The sequence below is a fragment of the Chelonoidis abingdonii genome, chromosome 11 (genome assembly GCF_003597395.2).
Source record: "Chelonoidis abingdonii isolate Lonesome George chromosome 11, CheloAbing_2.0, whole genome shotgun sequence".
NCBI classification, from domain to species: domain Eukaryota; kingdom Metazoa; phylum Chordata; order Testudines; family Testudinidae; genus Chelonoidis; species Chelonoidis abingdonii.
The window spans coordinates 58,297,271-58,316,979 of record NC_133779.1 but is presented as its reverse complement, the minus strand read 5'-3'; the positions used below and the strand labels follow the sequence as shown (position 1 = coordinate 58,316,979).

The 19,709-nt window shown below is 50.8% G+C and overlaps 1 protein-coding gene and 1 long non-coding RNA gene across 2 annotated transcripts in view; one reads left to right on the top strand and one right to left on the bottom strand.

The window, feature by feature from the left end:
- LOC142047541 (uncharacterized) overlaps positions 1-19,709 on the bottom strand; it is a 403,753-nt gene that overhangs the window by 195,850 nt on the left and 188,194 nt on the right. The gene's annotated exons all lie outside the window — the stretch shown is intronic.
- On the top strand, positions 10,087-13,220 carry LOC116819739 (kallikrein-14-like). The gene is made up of 5 exons (XM_032771710.1): positions 10,087-10,132; positions 10,842-10,998; positions 11,410-11,663; positions 12,269-12,405; positions 13,068-13,220. Exons 1-5 carry the CDS (start codon positions 10,087-10,089, stop codon positions 13,218-13,220), a joined length of 747 nt encoding a protein of 248 aa, XP_032627601.1.

Below are 19,709 nucleotides of genomic sequence, written 5' to 3'. Positions count from 1 at the left end.
CAACAGTGTGTCATTATTGTGTCTTTGTTCTTTACCCCCAACAGCTATGGTTGTTTGTGTGTACAGTAACAGTAATGATAGACTACAGCTAAGCCTGGAAGGATCAGATTTTTGTCAGTAAATGTCGGTAAAAACCTCTATTCGCTGAACACACTGAGAGCTACAAAAACACACTATCTTTGATAAGAACAACAATGTACAGGTCAGAAAAATGCGGATTGAGGCCTCATTGGAGTTGAGTTTAAGGGTATTTCCTTTGTCTGGTTTGGCGTGCACTGGTGAGAACTGGTGTTTTAATGGTTATGACTCTTTAACACTTGAAATCCAAACGTCTACTGTCGGTAAATCACTACCATCTCGTCCCACCCTGCCTTCCCACAATGCTGAACATTTACCTTGCTCAACATAATTTTTAAAAAACGCTGAAAAAGAAACCTCAATGTCATTCACCAAAATTATACAAAATAAATATCGGATTTCCCCGGCTGAACAACAGGCTAACTCACGGGCAAACGTTTTTTGTCCAATGGGACGCTGATTTCTCTATGGGCAAAAGAAATAAGAAGCAATCCTAATGGCACGTGTGTCTGGGGGCTTTCTCAGGCCTCCCTTTTAGTGCAGTGCTTGGCCCAGGATCAGCACTAAGTGAATAATAATGGGATGCCGAAGACAGCCGGTGACATGATGGGGGTGGAATGGCTGCTGTTGAAATAGCACTGTGGTAAACAACTGCTGGTGGATCTTTCTTTCTTTCTTTCTTTTTCTTTCTTTCTTTCTTTCTTCACCCTGGTCTACACTTAAAATTTAGATCAACCCAGCTACATCACTCATACACTAATAAAATAATACCAGCAGGATCTTATAAGAGGGATAAGGCAAATCGCCATGTTTATTGCAAATACAACAGGATAGTACTGACAGCTGTTAAAATCATTCACTCACACAACCATTCACACAGGTTCTGCAATGATCAGTTATAGTTACCAGCCTTCAGCTGCTCGTGCCAAGTCACTGGCCAGGCCCCCTGGACACGAGGTTGGAGCCAAGCCATTGTCAGAAGCACATCCGATGCTCCTGGAGGGTCGTCGCAGAACCAGACTCAAAGGGTTTGGCTACACTTGCAGTCGTACAGCGCTGGGAGTTATAGCTATCTTCATACAGCTGTGTAGGGAAAGCACTGCAGTGTGGCCACACTGACAGCTACCAGCGCTGCAATGTGGCCACATTTGCAGCATTTGCAGTGCTGTTGGGAGTGGCTGAATAGCCAATTACAGCGCTTTTGGTGGCCACATTGGCGGAGCAGCGCTGCATCCCCAGCGCTGCAATCGTTATACCCCAGGCAGAGTAGGAGTACAGCCAGCGCTGCAGCCAGGGAGATGCAGCGCTGTATGTGCCTTGCAAGTGTGGACGGTGAGTAAGTTGCAGCGCTGTAAACCCACCACCGGCGCTGCAACTCTCCAGTGTAGCCAAGCCCAAAGATTACAGTTCCCTGGCTCCATTCTTATAGGTCTTTGGTTCAATGTAAGTCTACGGGAATTGCTCTGTCATGATTGAGATAACCATCAATCAGCTTGACCAGCAGATGATACATTCATGACCGCCAATTGTTACGCATATGTTATCTTTTATCTCTTCTTGATGTGCCCTGGGCAGATTCTGGCTTGCCTTTCGGGTGTCATCCGGTTTCCTGCATTATCTTCAGCCAGCAGATAGGTGTGAATCTTTCTTGAGTTTGGCTGGTACTATTTCCTGATCCATCATTTACCTGTCACAGACACTTCCACTCACTCAGCATGTTCACATTTCAGCGTTCTCACATTCCAGCTTAACACGTTTGATTTACGTGTTCTTCTGTTTTCTCGCTCCCTTCACATTGCTAAAGAACATGACTACAAGATTTACATAGGCACAATCAAAATTCCAAGGAATGAAAGGGTTGGTGGTAAAACACATTGTTTCCCGAAGTCCTTATCATCCCTGGTACAGACTTCTCTATCTTGTCTCTCTAGCCTCAGATAATTGTCCTTGGGTTAGTTACAGAAATTGCTACAACAATTTACAGCAAGGCTAAAAAGGCAAGCACTACTCCTTTCCATTCACACTTCCAACACATCTGACATTGGTATATAATGTAATACATATCTATCCCAACAAGCGATGCAGAAAAATTCACACCCCTGATCACCGTAGTTAAGCTAATTTAACCCTTGATATAGATGGGGCAAGGCCAGTGGAAGAATTTCTCCTTCAACCTAGCTACCCCTAGTCAGGGAGGTGGGTTACCTCGATCAACAGAAAACACCCCAAAGCGTCGACACTACAGCAGCATGAGCCTCCATGCTGTAGACATGGCTTCTTTCTTTCTTTCTTTCTTTCTCTTATGTATCTATTCCTCTTTCTACCTACTATACTTACCTATTTCCACTTCTTTCTTTCTTTCTCCCAGCAGTACATAGCCCTTGCTCAATCTGTGACTCTAGCCAAACTGGAGCAATACTCTCGTAAGGTTAATTAAAGAGGGGGGAAATAGCCGACACCTCATCATTAGGAGATTAACAATGGCAACAGAGGAGTTGCCTTGCCTGTAAAGCCACCCAGCTGCCCCAGGGAGAGGCAGTGATAGGGCGCAGTGTGGTTAAAAGCAGCACCACCCACGGAAGAGGTAGGAGAGCCGTGTGGGGGGACAGGAAAGGAGGCCAGGGTTGGTTCTGCCAGGCCTCCATGCAAGATTTGGGGTAAGTTTGCAGCCGCTCGTTGCCTTTGGAGCTGCTGTCCAGGATACGGCCAGACCTGCCTCCTGGGTTCTCTGCAGGAGGTCGAGATAGCTCCCGCCAGAGCCAGGACATACAGCTAGAACACAGCCATCTCTGCTTTAGAGGCGACAGACGAGGGGCTGGAGAGCACTTGACCCTCGTGGGAAGCAGCCTGAAATGTAGAACGGGCTGGGAATATCGGTAAAGGGGCCTGGGCTTTGCTCAGAGGGAAGGACGGGATGGAGCCATTGGTTTGGGGGAGGCGAAGGGCTGGGGCTGACTGTGCGCTGGGTGAAAACATCCTTCCTTGTGTTTGTTTTAAACTCACTGCCTGTTAATTTCATTGGGTGACCCCTGGGGCTTGTGTTATCTGATAGGGTAAATAACACTTCCTGCTTCACTTTCTGCACACCAGTTACGATTGTATAGCCCTTTACCATAGCCCCCTTAGTTGTCTCTTCTCCGAACTGAACAATCCAAGTCCTTTTCATCCCTCCTCATACGGAAGCTGCCCCACACCCCTCATCATTTCTGTTGTGCTTCTCTTTTTTCCAATTCCAATCTATCTATTTTTCAAATGGGGCAACCAGAACTGCAGGGAGGATTCAAGGTGTGGGTGTCCCGTGGATTTATACAGTGGCATTAAGATACTTTCTGTCTCCTTGTCTCTCCCGTTCCTAATGGTTCCTAGCCTCCTCTTTGCTTTTCTGGCTGCTGCTGCACACGGAGTGCATGTTTTCCAGGAACAGTCCACCATCTAAGATCTCTTTCTTGAGCGGTAACAGCTATTTTAGATCCCATCACTTCATATGTATATATGGGACTATGTTTTCCAATGGGCATTTCTTTTCCCTAATCAAATGGATTTCATTGGCCATTTTGTCGCCCAGTCATCCAGTTTTGTGAGATCCCTTTGTAACTCTTTGCAGACAGCTTTGGATTTAACTATTTTGAGTAATTTTATCTATCATCTATCTATCTATCTACCTCCATCCACCCCCTCTATCTATCTATCTATCTATCTATCCCCTCACACCCCCTCCAGCTATCTATCCCCCCACACCCGCTCTATCTAGCTAGCTAGCTAGCTATCTCCATCCACCCCATCTATCTATCTGTCTCCATCCATCCCCTCTATCTATCTATCTATCTATCTATCCCCTCACACCCCCTCTATCTATCTATCCCCCCACACCTGCTCTATCTAGCTAGCTAGCTAGCTATCTCCATCCACCCCATCTATCTATCTGTCTCCATCCATCCCCTCTATCTATCTATCTATCTCCATCCACCCCCTCTATCTATCTATCTATCCCCTCACACCCCCTCTATCTATCTATCTATCTCCATCCACCCCCTCTATCTATCTATCTATCCCCCCACACCCCCTCTATCTATCTATCTGCCTATCTCCATCCACCTCCTCTATCTATCAATCTATCTATCTATCCATCCCCATCCACCCCCTGTATCTATCTATCTATCTTTCTATCTATCTCCATCCACTCCATCTATCTATCTATCCATCTATCCCCATACACCCCCTCTATCTATAGGGCCAGCTTTAGGCCTATTCCACCAATTACCCTGAATTGGGCCCCTCGCCTAAGAGGGCCCCGCACCCAGTGAGAATCCCTACCCTGGCTAGAGGTGCCTTTTAAATTTTTACTCACCTGGCGGCACTTCGGGTCTTCAGGGGCACTTCAGCGGTGGGTCTTTCACTCACTGCGGGTCTTCGGCGGCAGGCCTTTCGCTTGCTGTGGGTCTTCAGCGGCACTTCGGTGGCAGGTCCTTCAGTGCCGCCAAAGACCTGGAACGAGTGAAGGACCCACCACCGAAGACTCGGAGCACCGCTTGGTGAGTACAAGCCCCACATGTTTTTTCACATGTGATTTTTTTGTTTGTTTTTGTTTTTTTAGTCATTCCTGCCAGGGCCCCATTGAAACTGTTCGAATTGGGCCCTGCACTTCCAAAAGCCAGCCCTGTCTGTCTATCTATCTGTCTGTCTATCTATCATCTATCTATCTATCCCCAGACACCCCATCTATCTATCTATCTATCCCCCCACACCCTATCTATCTATCCCCACACCCCCTCTATCTATCTGTCTATCTATCCCCAGACACCCCATCTATCTATCCTCCCACACCCCATCTATCTATCTATCTACCTATCTCCATCCACCCCATCTATCTATCTATCTATCTCCATCCATCCACTCTATCTATCTATCTATCTCCATCCACCCCCTCTATCTATCTATCTATCTCCTCACACTCCCTCTATCTATCTATCTGTCCCCATACACCCCCTGTCTATCTATCATCTATCTATCTGTGATGGGGATCCCGGGGTGCAACCTGGAACAGGGGTACTGCTGAGCCCTCTGTCTCATCAGCCTGGGCTCCTTCTCACACTGGGATGCTGATGTCAAACTATGAACCTCTGAGAGGCCCTGCACTCACACAGCCATTCCCTGGCTGGGACATGCTCAGCTGAGTTACGTGATTGCTCTCCCAGCCACTTGTGAACCACCAATAGGGAGGCTCCAGCCAATTCCCCCCACTCCAGCCTTGCACCCCAGGATGGTACCATTTTGCGCTGCTCAGAAGCCTGGCCAGGGTAAGCTCAGTACTTAGTTCGCCACTTGGTCAAAGGAAAGTGGACATGCACCAACCTTTGCAACCTGAGCAGATTTCTCAAGCACTTTAGACAAACTCTCTAAGTTTATTAACTACAGAGAGATTAATTTTAAGTGATTCTAAGTGGTAGTCGGAAAGATCAGAGATAGTTACCTTAAGGAAGTAAAACGTAAACGCGCATTCTAAAGCCTAAACGTTTCGTCTGCGCAAGAGATGAATCAAACAGCTTTTCTCACCCTGGCAGATGGTACAAGCCGCACTCCTGGGGGAATTCTGCACCAAAACAGTAACAATTCTGCTCACAATATTTTAAAATTCTGCACATTTTATTTGTCAAAATAACACTATATAATTGTGCCAGTGTCAATTATTTTGGTCATTTCTTTCAAAATATTATCAGCAAGTATGTCTGTGACACGCACAAAAATTTCCCCAGGAGTAGAGTTAAAGAAACCCTTATGATAGCCCAGTCCCTGTTTCTCTGCCTCCTCCCTCTTGAGAACCCAGCAGGGGAGCCAGAAACTCACACCCCTTCCCCTCCAGAGCCCAACCAGGCAGGTTGCCAACTTTCTGACTAAACAAAACTGAACCCAGGTGTTGTGCTTGCTGGAAAGATCTTTGCTGTGGCATGTGCTATAAGCTGCCACCAGGGCGTAAGTGCCTTCTCGGAGGAGTCTATAGGATAGTGGATTGGGTACTGATGAGCCAGTAACACTGTCTGGCTACCGGTGGCTATTGTTGTTGTAACAGAAAGACAGGCTGTGGGCGTCTCCCAACCTCGCAACATGTTTCAGCAGCACATGTAGCAATACCCCGTAACCTCACCTACAAGGCTAGCACATCCAGTCCAACAGGAGATTACGATTCAACCGAACAAGACTTGAAAACAATACTTCACAAGGTGTGCATGGCCCAAAACAGATCGTCATTATAAGAAAGTGGTGAATATGGGAGATCCAGGGCGCTGCTTTGAGGTACACTGTGTCACACTATCCCTATACACAACCTTTATCTACCTGTCAGTCCCCATACAGCCTATCTATCTATCTATCCATCCCTAGGCACCCCCTCCCCCATCCCCATGCACCCACTCTATCTATCTATCTATCTATCCCCACACACTCGCTCTATCTATCTATCTCCAGGCACGCTTCTTCTATCTTCTCATTATCTTTATCTCTTACCCTCCTCTATCTATTCTATACACCCATCACCTCTTATCTACTAAATGATCATTATCCTTTCCCACGTTAACCAGCTCTCTCTATCTATCTACTGTCCATGCACTCTATCTATCTTCTACACCTCTCCACCCCATCTTCTATCTCCATCCACCGCCCTCTATCTATCTATCTCCATCCATCCCATCGTATCTATCTATCTATCCCCATACACCTGCTCTATCTATTCTATCTACCCTATACACCTCCTCTATTATCTATCGTATCCCCCATAGCACCGCCTCTATCTACTATCCCTATACACCTCCTCTATTCTATCTGTTGAATCTATTTATCTACATACACCCCCTCTATCTATCCTATCCCCATGCCCCTATCTACTCTCCATCACCCTCTATCTATCTTCTATCGTACCCTATACACCTCCTTCTATATCTATCATCGATCCTATAACACCTCCTCTATCTATCTATCATATCTACTATCTATCTATCCCTATACACCTCCTCTATTCTTCTGTTGATCTATCTATCCATACACCCCTCTATCTATCTATCTATCCTATACACGCCTATTATCTATTATTATCCCCATGCCCCCATCTATCTATCTATCAATCCCACTCCACCCGTCTTCTATCTATCTATCCCATACACCTCCCTATCTCTATCCTATCATATCTATCCCTATACACCTCCTCTATCTATCTATCTATCCCCATACACCCCATTCGTATCTATCTATGCTCCTATACACCTCTCTATCACAAATCATACCACCTACTATCCCTTATAACACCTCCTCTAGTCTATCTGTTGTGACTATCTAACCCCATACACCTCCCCCCCCCCCCTCTTCTAATCTATCTATGCTTATCTATCTTCTAGACTTACACTTCCTCTATCTAATCATAGTTCTATATATCTATTCTAACCCTATACACCTCCTCTATCTATTCTGTTGATCTATCTATCCCCATACACCCCTCTTCATATATCTATCCTCTATACACCTCCTCGACTATCTACTCCATCCACCCATCTATCAGATCTATCTATCATTGCCCATACACCCCTCTGATCTATCTATCTATCATCCCATAACCTCCTCTATCTATCTATTCTATCGCCCATACACCCCCCTTATCTATCTATCTATCTATCCCTATACACTTCTCTATCTGATCGTATCTACCTATACACTCCCTATCCTGACAATGGAACCGCTAAAAGATCCAAGCACTGAGGACAGGTCGTGCCCAGGACTATAAGAGGAAAAAGGGGAGAAGTGTGAGAAAGGGGAGATTTCTGTTCCCCTGGAAGGCAAAAGGCCTTTGGGGAAGGGACTAGCTCATGGTTCTGTGTCTATACAGCACCTAGCGCCACAGGTCCTGGGCCCTGCCTGCCACTCGGAGCTGCTCCCGTAATACCCCTAATATATAACAACGACAAATATAGGCAGCAAGGGAATTCCCTCTGTGAAGGAAAAGCTGATGGCAAGCTTCAGGAACATGGCTGTAGCCATAAAATGAATTGAGCTCTGAAACATGACCCAAGAGAGGTCCAGGTATCATGGGAGTTCAAAGGGGTAAGGAGCTGAGTTACTATTCAAGACACCTGGGTTGTAATCTCTTCTCAGCCATTATGGGGGCCACTCAGTTCTCTTGTCTGTGCCTCAGTTTCCCCCATGTGTAGAACAGGGATCATGATACTAACAAGAGCTGGTCAGCAAATGCCCATTCATTGAAATTGAGACTTGCCAATTGTGATGAAGTTTGGTTGGATTCATACCTCATTTCCTGGCCGCTCACCTGCTGGGCTACCTTAGAGTCAGGGAGACAGGACAGCCACGGTCTGCAGCACAATGGGGCCCTGATCTCAGCTGGGGCAGGGCCTGTCTCTCACTATGTCTGGGCAGTGCCTGGTACAACAGGGCCCTGTTCTCAGCTGGGGCAGGGACTGTCTCTCACTATGTCTGGGCAGCGCCTGGTACAACGGGGCCCTGATCTCAGCTGGGGCAGGGCCTGTCTCTCACTGTGTGTCTGTGCAGCGCGCAACACAATGGGGCCCTGATCTCAGCCAGGGCAGGGACTGTCTCTCCCTGCATGTCTGGGGAGCACCCGGCATGATGGGGCCCTGATCTCACAAGGAGGCGTGTTGCGATGAGGTCACCTAGGCATCGGGGCAGGATTCTCCCCTGCTGTCTGGCGCTTGTTAGAGTCAGCAGATGCAGAAAGCTTATGGCCCATCAGAACCGCCCCCACTTGGAGCAGGTGAATAATGCCAGAAAGCAAGGGAGAGCCGCAACCAGGGGACAGAGAGAGGAGAGGAAGAGGCGGGAGCAGGAGCTGCTGAGCAGCCAGGTACAGAGAAATGTGTCTGGGTCTGGGTAGTGCCATGTGAGCCCAGGAAGGAGGGAGGGTGTGAGAGAGCCGCTGGCTTCAGAGAAGTCAAGGCGAGCAAGGAGATCGTGGCAGAGCTTGGCAGAGTGGAGAGGAGGAGCCAGACTGGCATGGACCTGGAGAACCAGGAATCGAGTCTTTGATTGCCTGAGTCATGTGGGGCCGATGACTGGTTGCTGGCACAGGGGATGTGTTCTTGAATACAAGAGAAAACGAGCTTGGGTTTGGATCTAATTGTGACCTTAGGGCATCTTCAGATCCACACAGTATGCTGGTGGCAAAAGCGCTTTCATCCCACACACGTTAGTGGGCTCCACAGAGGAATACCTGAAATTGATCACGGGGGGTTGGGGGGAGCCACACTGCAATGACACTGGAGGCGGGGCATCCACACTGCAATCAATTCTAGGGGCGGAGCATCCCGCCTGCTATTGATTTAAGAGAATTGTGGGGGCCACAGTAATTGACTTTAAGAGTCAGATTTGGTGAGGGTAGAGAGAAGCGAATTGTTCTGGAGGGGGAGCAAAAGGGAGGACTGTTTTGGGGGTGCAGGTGGGAGAGATTGGGGGGATGAGGGGGTGTTTCTTCAGAACCCTGAGATTGTGGCTTGGGGGCAGAGACGCTGGGGACTGGGGGATGGGGGAGACATTTCAATGTTTCCTAAGCCATTTCCCAGCACCACCGAATTTCAGCTCCAGGGGAAATTTCAAAATTTTGGTTTTCATGGCAACAAATTTTTGAGATTTCCCTCCCCTCCAGGAAGAAAATTCCCAGCTTGCTGCAGCCATACGTCGAGGGGGGAAGGTGACACAAAGAAACATGGTGGTGCCAGATCACGACCATTTCTCCTGGGCGATGCGTTGCCAGAGGGACCCAGGTGGCATTGGGGCTCAGCCAGGGAGTGGCTTGCGGAAGGCACAGGAGAGGATGTGATAGCTGGGTCTGTGAGCATGGACAGGGCTGTGGGCATAGCCTGTGCCATGGGAGGAGCAGGGGCAAAGCAGTTGTGGGTGGAAAGGAGGAATCTCTGCTCCCCTGAATGATGCCCGTTTGGTCCCCCACTTAGTAACTTGGCAGAGAGACCCACTTCAATACAGGCCTTTAGCAGGATGGCTATGGAGCTGCTGAACATCGTGTTGCTGCTAGTGCCAGCAGGTAGGTGGGACTCTGTGTGTGTGTGTGTGTGTGTGTGTGTCCCTACTGGAGGGGATGAACCCTGCTCTGTGTGTGTGGTGTGTGTCCATGCTGCCCCTGCTGGAAGGATGAGCCCTACTCTGTGTGTGTGTGTGTGTGGTGTGTGTGTGTTGTGTGTGTGTGTGTGTGTGTACTGCCCCCTGCTGGAGGGGATAAGCCCTGCTGGTGTGTGTTGTGTGTGTGTGTGTGTCATGCTGCCCCCTGATGGAGGGGAATGAGCCCTGCTCTGTGTGTGGGTGTGTTGTGTGGGTGTGTGTGGTCCTGCCGCCCCCTGTTGGAGGGGATGCCCTACTGTGTGTGTGTGTGTGTGTGTGTGTTGTGTGTGGTGTGTGTCCCTGCCACCCCTGCTGGAGGGGATGAGCCTGCTCTGTGTGTGTGTGGTGTGGGTGTGTGTGTGTGTGTGTGTGTCCATGCTGCCCCCTGCTGGAGGGGATGAGCTCTGCTCGGGGGGGGTACTTGTCAGCCGCCTTTGCTTGCATTTATCATGTGGGCCAATTCCCCCTCACTCCCTCGGAGTAAATCGGGAGTAACTCCTGTGCAGTCAATGGGGCTGGCTCATTATAAAACTGGTGTGAGACTAGAACCAGGCCCTTGGTTTTTATTGCAACTATCTCCACACACACACACATACTCCAGCGCTGCAGTGCCGTGTGTTGCTCTTCCCTTGCAGTGATGGCACAGACAGACACGCGGATCATCGGGGGCTACCCCTGTGAGAGACCCCAGCCCTGGCAGGCCGCGATCTTCGATTCATACCGGCTGTACTGCGGAGGGGTGCTCATCAGCAAGGACTGGGTGCTGACGGCTGCTCACTGCCAACTGCCTGGGTAGGCGGGGGGAGAGGTGTCCCTGATGACCCCTGCTGGAGGGGATGAGCCCTGCTCTGTGTGTGTGTCTCAGGGTCTGTGCAGCTCCCGGCACAATGGGGCCCTGATTTCGGTCAGGGTCTGTGCAGCACCCGGCACAGCGGGGTCCTGATCTCCGTCGGGGTCTGCACAGCGCCCGGCACAATGGGGCCTTGATCTCAGTCGGGTTCTGGGCAGCGCCTGGCACAATGGGGCCCTGATTTCAGTTGGGGTCTGTGCAGCACCCGGCTCAATGGGGCCCTGATCTCGGTCGGGGTCTGCACAGTGCCCGGCACAGCGGGGCCTGATCTCGGTCAGGGTCCAGCAGCCTGATCTGTCAGCTGTTTTGCAGTCAGTTTCCCCAGACTAGCTGCTGTTTGCATTTGCTTTCAGCTCCACCAATGTACGGCTGGGCGAGTACAACCTGCGGAAGCTGGATGAGACTGAGCAGCTCCGGATGGCTGCTAAGCTCATTCCCCACCCCAACTACAACAGCGCCACCAAGGACAACGACATCATGCTCATCAAACTCATCACCCCCGTGCAGACGAATGACAACGTGCAGCCCATTGAACTGGCCAGCAGTGCTGCCCCACCAGGGAGTGTCTGCCAGGTGTCCGGATGGGGCACCACCACCTCCCCGCAACGTACGCTGACCCATGAAACACAGCAGTGAACGTGGGACCTCTGGGCTCTTAACACATGAGCTGCTGAGCCAGCTCCATTAGCCACGGCTGCAGCCCACTCAGCCACGACTAGAGGGAGACATTGAGTCAGTCACAGGTCACCTTTGTCCCCAAATTATTTTCCAGATATTGAGAAAATTTCCCATCCTGAACCAGGAGGAAAAATTATATTTTTGTTATTTAAAATTTTCAATTCGGGGCCCATCGTAATCTTTTGTTTCAATCACTTCAGAAAGTTTCCTTTCGCTTTCAAACTATCCCCTCTTTTTTTTCCCTAACATTTCAAAATAAAAAGTTGTTTCCACTCACACCCCCTCAACATTTTCCAGTTTGAAAATGTTGAAAAACTCTGAAGAATTTGAAAACTCTGTTATCCAACAAAGGGTCAAGTCGGGAGAGTGGCCGAAAACTCCCCTGTTCAACAAACCGGCACGTTTCGGTGCAAAAACCATTTATTGAGCAATTCCCCACCTGCGCTTATTTTCCCTTTTCGTAGCCCAGATCGTGCAAATGAGAATTCAGAGCCATTTATCTCTGATTTCTTCTTTTTCTTCTGCATCCATCAGCATCATTCCCGGCCATGCTGCAATGCGCCAACCTCAGGATCATCTCAGCGGCGGAATGTCGAAGAGAGTATTCCAACTTGGTCACTGACAACATGCTGTGCGCCGGTGTGCCACAAGGAGGCATCGATTCTTGCCAGGTCTGGGGTGTTGTTGCGGATACGTTGGGTAGATGTCTGGGAAACGGGTTTCCTGTCCTGTGAAAAAATTCAGTGCTGACAAACCATTATTTTTCAATGGAAAAATGTTTTGTGAAAACTTTCCCAGCAAGCTCTACTTTTGATCTCGAGTGGCAGAAAGAGGATCTGGGACTGTAGCTGGCAGAGAATGGGTATTGTGGAGTCCACGCCAACCCCTTCTCAGCCCCTCACCGTGTCGTAGCAGTATGTGGAGATGGGTGTTGTAGAAAATTCCCCATGTGTGGGGCATCAGGGATCGAACCTGCCACTGCTGGGCCTTCAAGGAGGCCGAGCAACAAAGAAGGAGGCTGAATGTACAAGGGGGACATGATCTCGGTCGGGGTCTGTGCAGTGCCTGGCACAATGGGGGCAGCTGGGAATATTAGGGGCAGGGTCTCAGCACCGCAGTTGACACCAGGGCGGAGCCAGCCTGGGTTCCGCCCAGTTCTGTTCCATGTGATGTTTTATGCACATTATTTCAACAGTTGATTTGCATATTTGCCTATCCCTCTCCAAACTCATGCTTGCCTCCTTCCTCCCCCCTGAGCAATTGACCCCCCCATCCCCCATGGGCATGTCGGGGAGGGGTACACGGCTGGTAACACGCGGTTGTATCTCCGCAGGGTGACTCCGGAGGTCCTCTGATATGCGATGGGATCCTCCAAGGCATTGTGTCGTGGGGGTTGGAGGAGTGCGCCCAGCCTAACAAACCGGGTGTCTACACCAAGGTCAGCAAATACATCAAGTGGATCCAGCAAACTGTACGGGGCGGGTGAGTCGCCCGGGGAACCCCAATAAAACATGAGAGACACACCCATGCCTCCGCATCTTCTTCTGTCCTCAGAACCCCGGGTTTCCGGGGCAATAATGGATGCAGAGCTGCCATGGTGATGGAGTTGTCGGCCCCTCGGTCCCCTGAGTGCATCTAGCTCTTGGGTGGAGCTGGCCAGAGAAACAGAATTTTTGTTGATTCAGAATCGGGTTCGAATTCAAAGGAAAAGTTGAAATACTGGAATTTCCTGCACAAGCGAATGTTCCCCAAAATGTTTGGGTGTTTTTTTTTAATTGCTATTAATACACTATTCCTAGCTTCCAGGGCCAGAAGGGGGCTCTGGAGAGCGGAGATCAATTCCCTACCCTGACACAGACGCTGGGCGGGGGGCTGCATGTCAAACAAGACAGCAAGCAATTGGGGTTCAGCAAAGAGCAGGGATGATCCAAGGGCTAGAAAACCTGCCTGAGAGCCAGACACTGAAAAGAGTTCGTGCCAGCGAGTTTTTCCCAGAGAAGGTGGAGAGGTGATTAGTTCCATTGGCGGCACCCTGTGGAGGAGATTTTGGGGAGCAGAGGGCAGACAAAGCAGAGCAACACCTGACAGCTGACAGACAAATCCAGACTGGAAACAAGGGGCAAATTTCCCCCAGCGAAGGGAATTGATCCTTGGAACGTGTGCCCCAGGGATGGGACAGATGCTCCCTCCCTTGGAGTCTTTCCATAGAGATCCATAGGGATTTCCATGGAGATCGAGCTCACCCACTAGATGTGGGTTTGAAATTGATGAAGGGGCAGAGTTAAGGGCACACAAGCAAGGGGGCAGAGTTAAGGGTGTGCAAGCTCAACCCCGAGACCTGGGCCTGAGGTGGGGATCCGGGGAAAGGTTCTGCAGCCTGGGCGAGGCTGCAAGGCAGAATGGTTCCTTTTGGCCTATAGATCCATGGGCTGTTGCTCCGATGCTAGTGTAGCATCAATATACCACGGCACTGAGGGGCTTGTGCACTCTCCTCCACCCCACAACATCCACACTGCCCCTGTGTGGAAGTAAGTATCAGTATCCCCATTTTTCTGATGGGTAAACCGAGGCACAGAGTGATGACATGAATTGCCTGAGTTCACACAGGGACTGTGTGGAAGGGGAAAGAGTTGAAGCCAGATCTTGTTAGGCCCAGACCAGTGTCTTAACCCCTGAGCCAACCTCCCTGCAAAGACAAACACTCATTCTTTATTCTGAAACCCCCCACATCCATTGAGCTCCTTGCAGTTGCCCACGGCACCATCTCAGGCTGTATTCTGGCTTGTGTGTTCACCTGATGCCCCAGATTTGTCCAGCGCCGTGGGAAAGGGTTGCCTGCGCTCCGTGTTAGGAAGGTCCTTTAGCTTTCACAAGCTATAAAGCAGGGGACGGGAAATCGGCTGCTGTGGCTTATGGGGGAACGGTCCGAATCTCCCAGAATGCAATGCAGCCCATTGGTTGAACTCCTCCCAAGGCAGCTGTCGCTGGATCACCAGCGGTTGCACCAGTCTTTGAAGTCGCTAAGTGCTTCGTAAGTGGCCTGGCCCCTGACAATGGTTGTCATTATGATGCAGTAGTTCTGTTCCAACTCCGACTTCCACGGGAATGATGCAATGGAGCAAATGCCTTGCCCGCAGCAGGCCATAAAACCACATTCATTGACTTGCTGCCGGAGTAAATGATTTCCAAGGAATAAGCTTAATTAACGTGCATGTTCCAGTAGAATGGGGGGGGAATATTTTTTGCAGGGGGGCCACTCCATGAATTTTGGTAAATCATCACAGGCCGCACATTTCTACACTATTAAGGAAGGAGGTGTGGGGGCTGGGAGGGAGTTTGGTGCAGGGAGGGATTCTGACCTGGGGCGGGGGTTGGGATACAGAAGGGGGTGCAGGGTCTGGGAGGGAGTTTCGGGTCAGGAGGGAGCTCCGGCTGGTGCACAGTGTCGGGGTGCAGGAGAGGTGAGGGGTGTGGGCTCTGAGAGGGAGTTTGGTACAGGAGGGGGCAGAGGATTGGTGTCTGGAGAGGCTGCAGGGGCTGGGAGGGAGTTTGGTGCAGGAGGGGGCAGGGGATTGGGGTGTAGGAGGGACTGCAGGGGCTGGAAGGGGAGTTTGGTGCAGGAGGGGATTCTGACCTGGGGCAGGGGTTGGGGTGCAGGAGCGGGTGCAAGGTGCAGGCTCTGGCTGGGAGTCACTTACCACAGGCAGCTCCTGCCTGCCCTAGCCCCATACCGCTCCTGGAAGCAGCTGCAGCCGACTGCTGCTGGCACCTCTCTGTGTGCCCCTTAGGGGGAGGGGGCAACGGGTTTCCATGTGCTGCCCGCACCCACAAGCACTGCCCCCGCAGCTCCCATTGGCTGGTTTCCAGCCAATGAGAGCTGTGAGGATGGTGCTGGGGGCGAGGCGGAGTGCGGAGCTGCCTTCCCCCCACACACACACCAGGGACGCACAGAGATGTGCCAGCAGCAGCCAGCCGCCTCTGGGAGCGGCGTGGGACCATGGCAGGCAGGCAGCCTGCCTGAGCACCCCGCTGCGCCATGGGACTTTTAGTGGCCCGGATTCAGAGGGGGCAGAGGAAGCCAGACAGAAATGTTAGACGGGCCAGATCCAGCCCACGGGCCGTATTTTGCCCATCCCTGCAGTAGAACCTAGTGGCCAGGATTAGAGTGAGGTGATGCTGTTCAATCCAGGGGTTCTCAACTTTCTCCTTTCTGAGGCCCCCCAAATGCTATAACAACCCCACTGCCCACCTGCGCCACGACAACTGTTCTTCTGCATCTCATAAACAGATACTTAAGGGTTAATGTCTCTTTTACCTGTAAAGGGTTAAGAAACTCAGTAAACCTGGTTGACACCTGACCAGAGGACCAATGGGGGGACAAGATACTTTCAAATCTTGGTGGAGAGAAGTCTGTCTTTGTGCTCTTGTTTTGGGTGGTGTTCGCTCTTGGGACTAAGAGGGACCAGACATCCATCCAGGCTCTCCAAATCTTTCTGAATCAGTCTCTCATATTTCAAAATTGTAAGTAATAGCCAGGCAAGGCGGATTAGTCTTATTTTTGTTTTCTCAACCTTAAATGCTTATTTTGCTGAGAGATTTTACCTCTCTTGCTGTAACTTTGAACCTAAGGCTAGAGGGTTCCTCCGGCTATACGAATTTGATTACCCTATAAATATTTCCATCCTGATTTACAGAGATGATTTTTACCTTTCTTCTTTAATTAAACTTTCTTTTAAGAACCTGATTGATTTTTCCTTGTTTAAGATCCAAGGGATGGATCTGGACTCCACAGGGATTGGTGGGGGGAAGGAGGGGATGGTTTAATTCTGCTTGTTTAAGATTCAATGGTTGGATCTGTGTTCATCAGGGAGATTGCTGAAGCTCTCAAGGCAACCCAGGGAGGGGAAGTTTGGGGGGACAGAAAGTTCCAGACACGACTTCTGGATGGTGCAGAGTTACCGGATCTAAGCTAATAATTAAGCTTAGATGTCCATGCAGTCCACAATACCAAATCAGAGTGGGAATGACATGCATATGAAAGCCAGGGCCAGCATTAGGGGGTAGGAAGCAAGGCAGTCACCCGGGGCCCTAGGCGACAGGGCTTGGGGTGGTGGGGCTTCGGCTTTCTGCCCTGCGCCCCAGTGAGTCTAATACTGGCCCTGTTTTGTGGCCCCTTCAAAACCCACTCGTGCCCCCACCCGGGCCCCAGGACCCTGACTGAGAACTGCTGCTTTAATCAACACTTTTTTGCCCTGTGAAAAGAAATGCAGATTCAGCACCACGGAAACAATTTGTGTCGATTTCCCCACATTCTTCCGGTCAGAAAACACCTAAAATAAAATCGGCTTGTACTTGAAATGTCAACTTCTTCTCAAACTCGGCCTGCTTGGGTTCGAAATCACGTGGCCCTGCTCGCAATGTGCTGCTCCAAAAGGACTATAAAAGGATTTTGAAAATGTGCAGCATTGAAAAAAGTGTCAAACGGCTGGGCGCTGATGCTTAGACCAGAAGGGCCCATCGTGATCATCTAGTCTGACCTCCTGCACAACGCAGCCCAGAGTACCTTGCCCACCCGCTCCTGGAATAGAGCCCTACCATCTGGCTGAGTCACTGACGTCCTCAACTCACGTTTAAAGACTTCAAGTTTCAGAGAATCCACCATTTATGCTAGTGTAAACCTTCAAGTGACCCATGCCCCACGCTGCAGAGGAAAGTGACCCCCCGCCCCCCGGGTCTCTGTCAATTTGACCTGGGGGAAAAGTCCTTCCTGACCCCAAATCTGGGGATCAGTTTGACCCTGAGCATGTGAGCGAAACCCACCAGCCAGACCTCTGGGAAAGAGGAACTCAGAGCCTTCACCGTGCAGTGTCCCATCCCTGGGTATCAGACACATTTGCGGCTAAGTCACAGAGCGGCTACATGCCATTGCAGGGAAGCTCATTGAGCGGCAGGTATCAAAGGCTGGGGGAGGCTGAGCCTCCCCAAACAGCCTGCATGACCCGCCCATGTGCCGCCCCCAGGTGGCTCTTCCCCCATGGCCAGGGCCCGCGTTGGGGCTAGTGGGGCTGGGGAGGGGGAGAGGCGTGCCACCCACCTGGCATCCCGGATCTGGGGGTGCTCAGGCAGGGGGTGGCACTTTGGGGCTCTCGCAGGAGGGGCAGGGCTTTCAGACTGTGACCTGAGCTACGCCCCTTTGCCACGAGCAATCATCAGTCTCCTGATGTCACCCGACACTATTTCCAGTCACTGAATGGACGAGCAAAACTTTTCTGAGTGCTGGTCTACACCGGGACCTTACATCGGCCCAGGGGTACATCACTCGGGGTGAGGTGAAAAATCCACATCCCTGAGCGACGTCGTTAAACTGACCTAACCCCCCATGTAGACAGCGCTAGGTGGATGAAAGAATTCGTCCATCAACCTAGTGACCGCTTCTCAGGCAGGTGGATTCCTACGCCGGGAGGAGAACCCCTCCTGTCAGCATAAGTAGTGTCTACACTGAACTGCTCCAGTTTTAAGGATACCATAGGCACTGACTCGGTGGCACTCTGGGGCTCAAGCACCCACATAAAAAAATAGAGGGTGCTGAGCACCCAGTAGCCACAGTGGTTCAGCCCCAGAGCTGGTCACGCATCACCTGTTGGGCGGAGCCCCGCGGGAGGTGCTCAGAGCAGGGGCGGTTCCAGGCCCCAGCACGCCAAGAGCGTGCTTGGGGTGGCAAGCCGCGGGGGATGCTCTGCTGGCACTGTGAGGGCAGCAGGCAGGCTGCCGTCGGTGGCTTGCCTGCGGAGGATCCGCTGGTCCTGCAGTTTCAGAGGACCTCCTGCAGGCATGCCTGCAGAGGGTCCACTGGTCCCGCGGCTTCGGAGGACCTCCAGCAGGTCCGCCAAAGCTGCGGGACCAGCAGACCCTCCGCAGGCAAGCCGCCGAAGGCAGCCTGCCTGCCGTGCTTGGGGTGGCAAGGAATTTTCCTCCAGGGCAGATTGGCAGAGGCCCTGGAGGTTTTTCACCTTCCTCTGCAGCGTGGGACATGGGTCACTTGCTGGTGGATTCTCCGCAGCTTGAGGTCTTCAAACCACAATTTGAAGACTTCAATAACTCGGACATAGGTTGGGGTTTTTATAGAAGTGGATAGGTAGGGTTCTGTGGCCTGCTTTGTGCAGGAGGTCAGACTAGATGATCATATTGATCCCTTCTGCCCTATGAGTCTATGAGTCTATGAGCTGCCCCTGGCTCAGCGGAGGGAGCAGCGGGCGGGTGAGGAGAGGGCAGGGCAGAAAAAGGCAGAGTGAGGGCAGGGCCTTGGGGAAAAGGCAGAGCGAGGGTGGGGCCTCGAGGCAGAGCAGGGGTGGAGCACACATCAGGAAAAATCAAGTCTTCCCTGTGAAGGGAAGACTTACCCTACGCGACTGCCACTGGCTGCCTGAGCCCTAGTGGTGATGATATGTGGGCAAACCTGGCTGACGCACCGGGGATGGGAGCCAGGGCCTCCAGAGCTAAAAGCAGGAGCTGCCACAGTGGGGCTCCATCTCACAATTTTTAAATCACAACTGGCTGTTTCTCTGACAGATCGGCTCTGGGAAGTATTTGGGGTCATTTGTGACACAGCCGGTCAGAGGGTCCCTGCTGGCCTCAGAATCTCTGAAGCTCTAAATAACAACATTTTGCACAAGAAACAAACATCATTTTTGTTTCAATTTTTTCATTTCCCATCCCCCCTCCCCCCAACACATTCCAAAATGAAACATTTTGCAGAAGACAAAATCCATTATTTTCATTTGAGATGAGCAGAGGAAATGCCAATTTTCTCCCATTTTTTTCCTTATTGGAAAAAAAAAAGAGGCAAAGATTTTTAAAAAGATGAGAAAAAAGCCTCATTTCCTTGCGGTTATTTATATTTTCCCACTGGGAAAGATGTGAGAAAAATTGTTTGAACCGCCTTGGAAACTTTATTCCTGTTTTTCTGCTAGGAAAA

Excerpts from the sequence above, each read along its gene's own strand:
- LOC116819739 (XM_032771710.1), top strand. The coding sequence starts at position 10,087 with ATGGCTATGGAGCTGCTGAACATCGTGTTGCTGCTAGTGCCAGCAG. Across the intron at positions 10,133-10,841 it reads GTTGCTGCTAGTGCCAGCAG|TGATGGCACAGACAGACACG; the intron begins GTAGGTGGGACT and ends CTTCCCTTGCAG. Across the intron at positions 12,406-13,067 it reads GAGGCATCGATTCTTGCCAG|GGTGACTCCGGAGGTCCTCT; the intron begins GTCTGGGGTGTT and ends GTATCTCCGCAG.